We start from the raw sequence: 12,177 nt of genomic DNA on the forward strand, positions 1-12,177 counted from the left end.
GAAGGCAGAAAAGTACAGAACATTTTGGACAAACAGTGGGCAGAGACAGTTGGTGTTTTTCTAGGACATGCCATGCTGGAGGCCAGGGGCTGGGGGCTCTTGGCAGCATGTAAAAGAAGGGAGGGAGAAAGGAACTGCCATTCAGAACCTTGGACTCAGATGGAATCATGGGTGCAGAGTTAGAAGTGAATTCTGTGTGAGTCAATCTTGAGAGCAGATACGTAGCCAACTTTCTCTTTCTGCAGCTCCTAGTCCAGGCCCTTGCACATAGTAGGCACTTAGCAAACACTTGCTAAGTGGATGAACTAATGAATAAACGCTAGTGTTTTTTAGGGCCTACTCAGTAGTTCTCAAAGTTTAGGACTTGTGATAACTACTTAGGAAACTTGTTAAACACACATGTATGATCCAGAAATCTGCGTTTAACAAGTATTCTAGGTTATTCTGATGCAGGTGGTGCATTCTCAGCCAGAAACCAACAGTGGTTATCCTGGGGGTCCAAAAGGAAGGGACCATGTCCCACAGAGAGGATGGGAAATAGCTAAACCTCAGTAATGGGAAATAGCTAAACTTCAGTAATGGAGAGAGAAGGATCAAGGAGATCTCTAACTCCAGGGACTGGGGGAGGGAGGTAGAGTGTCTGGGGGGAAACCAGAAGAACCCTTGAAGAGACCATTTAGTGTTTTCAGAATATGCCACGCCCACTGCATAATATGAAACTGTGATTTATCATGGCTCTGTGTAGTTGGTATCTCGAAATTCGCTCACATTATAGACAAGTTATCCATTCCCACAGAGCTGCCTGTGTGTTGGGCTGGAGAAGACAGAGATGGAGAAGGGACGACACCAGAAAGGAAGAGCACATGGACAGAGGTCCTGACCCAGGGTCTGGAGACCGACACAGCAGCAGTGATGACAGCTAATGTTCTGTGAATACACACTACGTGCTGGACGTTGTTCTAGGCACTTTTAAATGTGGTACGCACTCTAACGCTCACAGTAACCTTCACAGATTATAGTAACACTCTACGTTTTATGACTAGTCAGGACTTGAGCCCAGTTCTTTATGACTCCAAAGCCTACGCACACAAGCACTATGCTATATTTTGTCTTTTGCAGTCCTTTGGGCTATGTTAAAAGGAGTTATTCTGAGATCCAGTAGCTATACAGACAGAGTACTAAGATAGTCTCTAGTTCCTTTTTGGGTGGGGCGGGGGAGAAGGAGAGTTGTTTGAGAGCAACTGTATGGGCAGTGTGGAGGGTGCTTTTGGGACTGCCCCAAATATTATCACAAGAATATTATACTTCTTTAAGTCCCAAATTAGCTTGATCTCTCCCCTTGTCTTTGCTGTGCATAATCACTGACTAAAATTCTATGATACAGTTTATTTTAAGAAATGACAGAAAAAACTTCATGAGTTTATATAAAATATTTCTGTCTTGCCCTTAATCATCTCATAATCTTTTGGGTGTTTAATTCTTTATAGGGTGTTTCTTCCCCAAATGCTTTGATTTTTGTGGAATTCTTATGCTGGAGCAGAGGCTAATAATTGTGTTCAGCACCACCTTAATGGACTCTTAGGCTCATAGCAACTGACAAGTGGCCTAGAGGAATCATCTGATCTCTCTTTGGGTTTGAGCCCCCATTTGATCACAGGGAATCACTGGTGTGCTGCTACAGTTTAACAACCAGTTCTATGACCAAAACTCCTCATCTGTAGGGTTTGCTGATTTCCATACTGTAAGTACCCTCACTATGGCTAATTTCAACAACCACCTTGCCATGAGTGAACGTAAAGTTGGGAGCAGATGAGTAGCAGCACATCATTTCCATCATACAGATAAGAGATGTAAATGACCTCGTGAATATAGATAATAGTAAAATGTAGTATAATAATTAGGAAGCACCATGGACGGTCCAATGGAGGAGGGTGGACCAACCTGGGAAGGAGGCCTGTACTGGCCCCACAAATGGATGCAGGCTGAGGGGCTGGAATTCTGGCCTGAAAACCCAGAGTACAGTGAGGGTATAGATTCTGGTTGGGTGAATGAGTCCTCTTGGATCATGCGGAATCCTTGTTCCGCCTGGGACAGGAGGAATCCAGAGGATGGCCAGGTGGGGGCCAGGCTCAACTGTGGAGGTGGAGGGGGGTAAGGTGGGAGATGGGAGAGCCTGGGGCTAGGGGCTGACTGGCTCCCGCTTTGCCTACAAGTCAGGCTCAGATGTCACTGGCCAGTCCCTGGGTGACTTGGTGGCTCCCTCCATGTGCTGCCACAGTTCTCTGCTTAGACCTGTAGTTTCACACTTCTCACCCGGAGCTGCGACTGTTTGTATGCGTGTCTCCCCCAAAGAAGAGGAAAGGTGATCTACTCACCTTTACATCTCCAAAACTGAATGCCTATGGTAGACATTTAATAAATTGTCAATAAATTATTATTGGAATTAATAAAAAATTAATTTATCAGTAGGTGAGTTTATTTACTTCTGATTTAAAAGATTGTTTTAAGAAAACTGGTTGGTACCATCAGGTTATTAATCCTAGACTAGTTTATTTTTCTTTAGAGAAAAATGTGTTGTCTCTGATAAAATTGTAATGCCTAAAACGGCCAGCCATTATGATACTCTTGAGATCATATTTTCTAGTGAATTCTCCACTGTCATTTTCTAAAGATTAGACCTAAAAAGTTCTTATGCTCTCTTATGATTGTGATGAGTCATGATTTTTTTTTTTTTTTTTTTTGCGGTACGCGGGCCTCTCACCGTTGTGGCCTCTCCCGCCGTGGAGCAACAGGCTCTGGACGCGCAGGCTCAGCGGCCACGGCCCACGCGCGCAGCCGCTCCGCGGCATGCAGGATCCTCCCGGACCGAGGCACGAACCTGCGTCCCCTGCATCGGCAGGCGGACTCTCAACCACTGCGCCACCAGGGAAGCCCGAGTCATGATTTTTATACAGATCAGAAGGAAGATATTTTTAAATGAAAAGAAAGAAGGAGAGAAAGGCTCTTTCTCTCCGAATTTGGAAAGACTCGATCTCATTACCTGTATGTCAAAGTATTTTTTTTCCATTTGGGTTCACCTGGGAAGAGGCGATAGTTTGCCACATCAGGAACTCCACAGCGAGGCCTCTTGATCACATCCATGGTGGCCCGGTCTAACTTCCCGGTGACTCGGAGGCCGAAGAAAGCCTGCAGCTCCTTAATGTTTTTAACCATGGAATTGCCTCCTCTTGCAATCATCTCACCAATCTGGTGCCCTCCTTTCTTTGTGTAATATTTGTCAAGGTATGCCTGAAACGGAGAGGCAGGCTGACATCCACAGCACAATCTCTGGACAACACTTATGCTCAGGTAAGACAGGGACGGTATTCTTGATATGCTAAAGATAGTGTGCAGAGCATATTCCCACTTTTGAAAAAATTAGATATATTTGCATAGATGAAGCTTAGACAGATATATGCCAAGTTATGAACAACAATTGTCTTTGGGCGGTGGGATTTTAGATTTTTTTATGTGCGTGCCTTTTATACTTTTTCTACAATGAATAGTTGTTTGAAGAGAAAAAAATAATGGAAGGAGAATAATGTGAACATTTTCCCCACGGACCATTTATTTGTCATTGAGGTCTTTACCAATTTGTAAAACAAAGACTCTCCTATTTTTCTAGTAAGCAGTTATTTGTGTCGTATTTTCATTATACATTATGCAAGATCAGTATGTTCTTAACTCTCTGCGGCTTTATATTGCATCCTCTCATCTTATACAAAGGCAGCAGGTCAATCTGTTTCCCAGCTGAGACTTTTAATTAATTCAGGTGTGTTCAATACATGGGGTGCAAATTGTTTCCAAGGGGCATGTTTCCTAGGACTGGCTCTTTGCCCCTTGAAGCAAATGAAATTAGCCATAAATTATAAGGCTTTTACTTGCGCTTAAAGGCTTAAAACCCTAATGTACCACTCAAAACACTCTGTATGACTTCTTGGGTGAAGTGAGTGAGACAGGGTCGTGAAAATGCAGGGTCAGAGCCTGCTGTTGGCCCAGGAATTTCACCCACCCAACTTATTTCAGGAAAACAAAAAGCAGCTAAATCTTTATATCTATATTTTATTAAATATAAAATTTTATATTTGTATATTATTATAAGGTACTTATTTGTTGTATATAAATAATATTATTTATATATTTTTGAAAAATATTTAATGGCATGGAGTAATGAAGTCAATATAATGGCAATATACTGAGAAAGTTAGAAGTAAAATATTTATACATAATTTCATAAATAAAATTGTATAATGTAAATATATTATATTCATGTTTATTATATCTTTATATTAATATAATAATGTTAACATCTATATTAACACTTAAAATTAAGACATTAATCAAGACATTGATAATTAACATATATATAATTTATAATGAACATAAGTAACATAAATAATGGAAAGAAATAAGTCTGAATATTAATCTTGTTTATCTCTGGGTGTTAAAATTATGGGTGACAATTTATTCCTTATCCTTTCCTATATCCCAAAGTTTTCTGCTATGAACATGAACTGTAATTGTTAAGGAAAAAAAGAAAAGGAGTAAGACTCACTCACTTGTTTGGACAAGGTGTTCTGTGTCCTTACTGTGGGGTCAACCAATCCTTACTCCTTGCCCTGCTTATGAGAGGAGCTCACTTCCCTGGTGGTCGTTCTTTGTAAAAATCTTACTGAGATGAGAACCCAAGAGGAGGAAAAGGGCGATGGAGCCCTGAAACAAAGCCCTGCTCTTTGCTTCAGGGCAGGTGCCCTGAAACAAAGGTGTAACTATTTGCTTTCATTTCCATGTCTGGTTAGGCCATTTTAAATCAACATTTTATGTTCCTGATCTTTTTGGCAGGATGACGTTGATTCTCTGAGCCATTCTGTTTGCTCAAGCTGATGCTGAGATAACACGATGCTCATGGTAAGTCTGAATTACTCTCTTCAGAGGTGAGCTCTGTGCGGAAAGCCAGATGCTCCATATTTTCTGAGGCCGTTTTGATTTCAAATATTTTATTCCCTTGTTAGGTTATGTGTTACACTTACACTCTAAATTCTAATTTTGGTTTTATGAAATATGGTCATATAAGAAGATGCTTCTGATATATTAAGTGAAAAGAGGTTTGCAACTATTATTATAGTACAAGCCACCTTTGTAAACAGAAGTCTGTGCATATTAATACACACAGATATATAGTCCTAAACTAGGACTAGGATGAGGAAGTGGGTGGGGGTTTGCCAAATACTCAATGATCAAGAAAAATAATGTTTAATGAAATATTTTTGGAAAAAACAAAAATTAATGCATAAAATCTGTGATGGACAAAATATCAACATTTTAAATAAAGACAGGGTCCAAGCTTGTGTCACTCCTTCATGTTAGTCCCAGCACTGAGTCATAGAAAGGGTTTTGAAATATGTAGACTAAGGGATTAACAGTGGTTATATTTTAGTGATGGAATTGAGAATAATTCATTTTTAGTTATATATGTTTTATATATATATTTTTCAAAATATGCTTAAGATGCTAGACCTGCAACTCAAAAGGTTTAAGGCAAGTCATAGTAAATAGGATTAAAACTATCTTTAATGAAGTAAAGATAAAATCAAAAACTATTTCTACTTAAAGAGACCACAAGGATTGGTTACTGCAGTGACACAGGTGAGTTGCTCCCTACTGGGTGCTCCCACGGAATGTGGTTCTTAGACTAGTGAACACCTGCCACCTTTTACCATAGTCTACCAGCTTCTCAACACTCTCACCTTTGGTTTCTCAGGCTGGGGATCGTGATGCCTTCACAGATATGGCCCCGGCCTGACCCAGTTCTAGGTGCAGAGTAGATGTTCAGTTACCATTTGAGCTATTTTTCTTTAGGTAAAATATAGAAAATATGCTTCTTTGAAGAATTATCAAGCTCTCTGAAGTACAGAGAGCCCAAATTATTCTGTACACTTTCTTGCCAAAGTTATTGATGAGGTTTTAGCATACTTTTCAGAGTCAAAATGTTCAGTTAGGCACAAAGATGCCCACTTAGAACTGTGTTTGTGTTCTATTCTAACACTTGTGTGCTGTTGGCTCAACACCTAATTGTGGGCCTGGGTCAAAGATTTCAGGACTCACCAGAATTGTCCTACGTGCCTCACCACCCTCCGTACTCCCCCACTGTTGAAACCACAGGAGTCTAGGGTTGGCAATATGGTGGTCCCCTCTCCGTGTCTCCAACAATATTTGACAGATAAGAATAGCAGAGGCCTCGAGGGCAGTCCCAGAAGCTAGTGGCCCAGGTCCCCCTCCCAACTCTTCTTTCAGTGCCCTTTCCTAGTGTCCTTCCTGAGAGTGAAGAGCTTAAAGTTCAGATTTAAGTGTGCTTCAGGACAAGGTGAAGTTCAAGATATGGTTCTTCAATATTTCTTTCTGTTTTGGCTAAGCCACAGGAATGGAACTGTGGGAACTTTTTGTTGTGTGACAAATCCTAGGTTCTAAAAATCTTGGGCAATTCCTTTTGGTGTCAGGTTTCTCGTCTATAACATGGGGCTGGTGTCTATCCTACCCATACCAGTATGAGGATCCAGTGAGATCCTTAGTGTGAAAATACTTTGAAATGTATCAAAAGACTTTAAAATGTATATACCTTTTTACTCATTAATTACACTTCTGGAAATCTATCCTGAAAAAAATAATCCTTTAGGTTAGGCTGATGTACAAAAATGTTCATAGAAACATTATTCATATGGAAATATTCCATGTATCCAACAAAGGAAATGGCTAAATAAATTATAACTCACTTATATTCTGAAATATTTGTAACTTTATAACATGATCTTTATGAACATAGTATAAAATCAAAATTTTATTGTGTTATAATAATAAGAAAAGTAGGAACCAAATTTTGAGTATAATGACAATTAAAAAATATCTTTATGCACAGAAAGTAAAATGGTAGTAAAAGTACCTGAATTTAACAGTTTGTATTTGGAAGGTTTTTTGTTTATTTTCTTTAATTATAAGCTCATAATAATGTGATTATAAAAGCTTATATTATTTTAAGAACAATTTAACAGCCTGTATTAAATGTTGTATTGATATTATTATTTTAAAAAAAAACAAACAAAAAGTAGAATAAAACTCTGGATTATGAGACTAAGTATGTCATCATTTTCCAAGCCTTTATGATAATTAGCCAATCAGAATTTAAAAGATACAAGTGGGCATTAAATCAACTAAAACCCTGTTTATCTTTTCAAGCATAGATTATCGTGTTCATGGGTTTAGGAAGAAGCGAATAGTATTTGGAAACGTTTCCTGCCTCGAGTTTCCAGGCACAGGAAACCATTTGTTATCTCTTAGTGAGCGATCTAGAAAGAAGAGAACAGTGTAGAAGGGGCTTAACCTGACCTGGACCCCCAGGCCCCAGGTGTATGCTGGTCTGGCCTGACTCTGGGACTCAGCCAGTATCTTCTTGCCATGCTAGCCCGATGCTCCAATCCAAGCTCTTTCAGTCCCCAGCTGCTGCACTCGCTCTTTTCTCTGCCTGGACTGCTCTGTCTCCAGATCTTCACACGACTGTGAAGTTCAGGTTCACGTAGCTCTTTATCTCAAATATCACTTCCTCAGAGAATCCTTCCTGGACTACTCAAGTGAAAATGCCCCCCAGGGTCCCAGTAACTCACTATCATCCTAATTTATTTTTTAATATCACTTGGGGACTTATTGACTGACTTGTTTGTCTCCTCCCAGCATCTTCCCACTCCTCCATCATCCCCATGCCAGCGCCATAAGAACAGGGACTTGACTTGTTTTGTTCACTGATGTTTGTCCAGTGCTTAGAACAGGTCCTGGCACATAGCATACAGTAAACTTTCAATAAATAATTGCTGAATGAATGAACTTAAGCTATTTTAATGAAATAAGCCTATTTTCATGTCATTTCATTTGTTGTATTGTAAGGCTGCCTAAGTTGTTAAATATTTCTATAAACTATAAGATGGGACAGTAATTCTTTCTAGGCACTGGGATCCACCTGAGAGGTTTGCCCTGATCATTCCAGCTTGCTGCCATGGCCTCAGCATGACCCTCCTTCTGGAGGTCCCAAAGCCTCTAGTTTCTGAATCAGGGTGGCATGAGGCTGGGTGATGGAAGATTACATTTGGGGAGAAGGGATTCAAAGCTTGGTGCCACCAGCAAAATACAATTTGAAATAGACCCCCAGTATTGTGAGATATGTTATTTGGAATTTAGTTCGTCTGAAAGTCGGCTCAAGTCAAAGGAGGTTCAATTCAACAGGTCTGTGCTCGGCATCCACTGTGCTGTTTACATGCAGGGCTGATGTTCAAAATGTTTAACGACTGGTGTGGCAGGGGGATGGACCAATTAGAATGGAAGAGTGGTGTAAACAGTCAGTAGGGACACGCCGGTGTGTACAGGTGACAATCAGCTCTGCAATGTGTACCCAGTTGTAGCCTGGCAGGTAGGAAAGCAACCCTGAGGCAGGGTTGGCAATCACAGATGCGCTATCATTTTGACAGACACTTGAAACAAAGGCCCTGGTGCAAAAACATCTCACTTACACATCTTTCATGAATGTTGGAAATTCCTTCATTGAAGACTTTTTCTTAAGGTAAAGTTCGCCACTTCTCTTTAAATGTTAAAAACAAAACACTTGGAAGCAAATATACATTGAATCACTTTGAGTCACACTTAGTCTTTGAAGAAATTCTGATATGTATTATTTTATCAGATCCTCTCCGACAGTCAGGAGAGATTTTAAAGGAGGGGAAGGTACAGAAATTGTAAGTAAATAAGGTACTTGGTGAATATGCTTTAGAGAGGAGAGATCCTCACATGAGAAGCAGGTAGCCACCCAGCAAAAACTTGGTTCACTTCAATTTTTTTTTTTTTTTTTTTTTGTGGTACATGGGCCTACTCACTGTTGTGGCCTCTCCTGTTGCGGACGCGCAGGCTCAGTGGCCATGGCTCACGGGCCTAGCCGCCCCGCGGCATGTGGGATCTTCCTGGACTGGGGCACGAACCCGTGTCCCCTGCATCGGCAGGCGGACTCCCAACCACTGCGCCACCAGGGAAGCCCGGTTTACTTCAAATTTTGATCAAGTTTGCCCTGAGTACAAGAGCCATTTTTCTAAAAAGTGAACACAGGAAATCTTTCTGTTGCGACTGTTAGGAATCTTAGCACTAAGTTTCCGACCCACCTCTACTGTGCAAATCTTACACTTTGATTTTTATTTTTCTGCCCTTATTTTTCCTCCTACGTTGCTCCTCAAATACTTCTTTTGTCTTTTTTTGTAATGCATGTATTTTTGCTAGCCGCCTCAAATTCTGTGTGCAGCAAGATACCCGAATAGACATTCATTCATTTATTTATGCAATCATGCAACACAGGCACTCAGTGTGTACCAGACACCAGCCTTAGCTGTACAGGGGATCATATCCATTAGACTTTAGTGGACTTAGAAGATGATTTCAAAGCCATAACAGATTTTCCTTATTTTCTCATTATCCCCTTTAGGTTTTCTGGGGCAGGAGGGGGAAGAGGGAATTGTGCAAAGATTCACAAACCTGTGCGAGGTGGTAGCTGTTCCTTGAGGTCCTGGGGGTGGCTGCAAATAGGGAGGGGGCTGCAGTGGAAAACTTCAGAGCCGTGACGAGGAGGACAGCAAGGCCAGATGCAGGGAGCACCTTCATCTCCTCCTGGTGGCTTGGTAATTATAGCAGCCTGGGGGATGGCAGACAGTGCACGTTTGCACTTCGACCTTGAGCTGCTTTTATAGAGTCAAACAGGTCTGGGCCCTCAGAGCAAGGATGATTCATGTCTCAAAAGGTAATTATACAGCTCCTTTCTCCGCTGATGACGGGGTAACACAGCAGTACACAGGAGTCAGGGAACCTTCACTCTTTGCAATTTACCAAGTGGCGAAACGAGAAAAACAGTCACTTTTAATGCAGTTTTCAGCTACTTACATGAATTGGAGTAAACGTGATTAATTTGAACCCACATCAACTGAAACATTTGATGAGTCTCAGTTTGGGGCTTTTCCATTCTGCTGGCAGAGAAGGTAAATGAGTAGAATATACTTTAACTTGACTTCTACCTCTGGGCTCCCCACACATCTACCCCATTCACCTTCTTCTGTATCCACTTGGACATTTCTCAGAAACAAATGCTGTTTATAATGATGGTTCTGGGACACGTAAGATCCTGAATCATCAAGGAAGCATTTACATTATACCATGCTGACTTAGGGTGGAAGGTGCACTGGTAATTGTTAGAAAGCTTTTGAATAAGTTAACATAAGAGAGATGTTCTTCATTAACCGAAACCGTCAATTCCCCATTCTCTGTGCACTCTGGTTAACTGGAGTCATACTCTTGTTCCTGGCTCTGATTTGGATGGATCCTGATTTAGAGATAGCATGGAGAAATGGTGTTGTATGGTGGAAAAAGTACTTTGGCATCAGACAAACTGAGATTAAATTTTGTTTAAGATACTTCCTAGCTGGGTGACTTTGGGCAAGTTATGTAACTTCTCTGAACATCATTTTTTTTTTTAATCTGCAAAAGACTGACAGTAATACTGTGTGTAAGCCCCTCATGTTACAGAGGTAGCATAGCATGTGACATGGTGTCTGTGGGTGTCACTTGCATCCAGTAGACCTGGGTTCAAGTCTTAGTTCTGACACTTGTCCATATGACTGAGCAGGTTACTTAATCTCTTTCAGCTGTGGTAATTTTGCCTGAAAAATAGGGAAAAAGGTACCTACTTTGAAGAATTGTCATAAAGGAGTAAATCAGGTCATAACAAAGCCCTCAGCAGAGTGCTCAGTAGACGTCAGCTCTTACAGAATAATGTTCAATTTATCTTTTTACTTTATTACCAGGCACCAGGTAGGCTTTTTTTAAAAAATGAATTAATTGTTCTTAAATTATTTCACTCTGGAGTTTTTTTTTTAATTTTTGAAATTTATTTAATTAATTTATTTATGGCTGTGTTGGGTCTTCGTTGCTATGCGTGGGCTTTCTCTAGTTGCGGCGATCAGGGGCTACTCTTCGTCGTGGTGTGCAGGCTTCTCATTGTAGCGGCTTCTCATTGCAGAGTACGGGCTCTAGATGTGCGGGCGTCAGTAGTTGTGGCATGCGGGCTCAGTAGTTATGCCTCGCGGGCTCAGTAGTTGTGGCGCACGGGCTTAAGTGCTCTGCGGCATGTGGGATCCTCCGTGGCATGTGGGATCTTCCCAGACCGGGGCTCGAACCCATGTCCACTGCATTGGCAAGCAGATTCTTAACCACTGCACCACCAGGGAAGTCCCACCAGGTAGGCTTTTAATTAATGTTTTTTGAATGGATGAGTGGATGACTCAATGATTCTCAAAGTGTAGTTCCTGGACTAGCAGCATTACTATTACCAGGGAACCTGTTGGAAATACTAATTCTCAGGCCCCACCCAGACTTACTGGATCAGAAACTGTGGGAATGGGGCCCAGCAGATGCATTTAAACAAGGCTTCCAGGTCATTCTGATGCATGCTAAAGTTGGAAAACCACTGGAGTAGATGAGCAAACAGGATTATGAAGTATGGGATGAAACGAAAATATATACAAAGTGCCAAGAACATCCTGGTCACAGAAAGTATTCAGTATTGCCCTTGCCATCTACAGCAGTGTGTCTAAGTGGTGACATACCTGGTATTTAGAGTCATTTGTGAAGTCTGTTGCAAATAATTTAATACTATTATTTGTTAAATGATAAAAATACATAAATGTCTTACTTTCGCACTTAGGCTAGATTCAAAGTTATTACTATAGTGATCTCTCTCTCTCTTGCTCTGTTTGCATGCTGACACATTTTCCTGCATGAAGAGAAAACAGTGGGGTTATGGCCATGTATGGTGTCTAGTGAATAACCCCAGGTACTCAACGAGAGTTTGTCACACATGTGAACATCATCTCTGTTATATGCTGTGAGGCACACAAAACATGATCCTCAGAAGAAAAAAGAAAGAAAACCGCAGATCTAGTAGACTAATTCAACTAACTGAATTATAAGTTCCTTGGAGAATGAATGATATAAAAGTCACGTAAGTTTGTTTTATAAATGAATGAATGAATGTACAAACATATACTCATTGTCTCTTTTTGGTCT

At 40.8% G+C, this 12,177-nt stretch overlaps 1 protein-coding gene across 1 annotated transcript in view; it reads right to left on the reverse strand.

Annotated features, from left to right (window-relative positions):
* LOC307190815 (matrix metalloproteinase-20) overlaps window positions 1-9,723 on the reverse strand; it is a gene marked incomplete at both ends in the record, with an annotated part of 50,459 nt that extends 40,736 nt beyond the window's left edge. The window contains 2 exons of the mRNA XM_079930237.1: window positions 3,041-3,288; window positions 9,598-9,723. Of these exons, the coding sequence (XP_079786363.1) occupies window positions 3,041-3,288; window positions 9,598-9,723 (374 nt within the window). The remainder of the gene's footprint in view (window positions 1-3,040; window positions 3,289-9,597) is intronic.
* Between the last annotated feature and the right edge of the window lie 2,454 nt (window positions 9,724-12,177).

The sequence above is a fragment of the Stenella coeruleoalba genome, assembly GCF_951394435.1.
Source record: "Stenella coeruleoalba genome assembly, chromosome: 8".
NCBI classification, from domain to species: domain Eukaryota; kingdom Metazoa; phylum Chordata; class Mammalia; order Artiodactyla; family Delphinidae; genus Stenella; species Stenella coeruleoalba.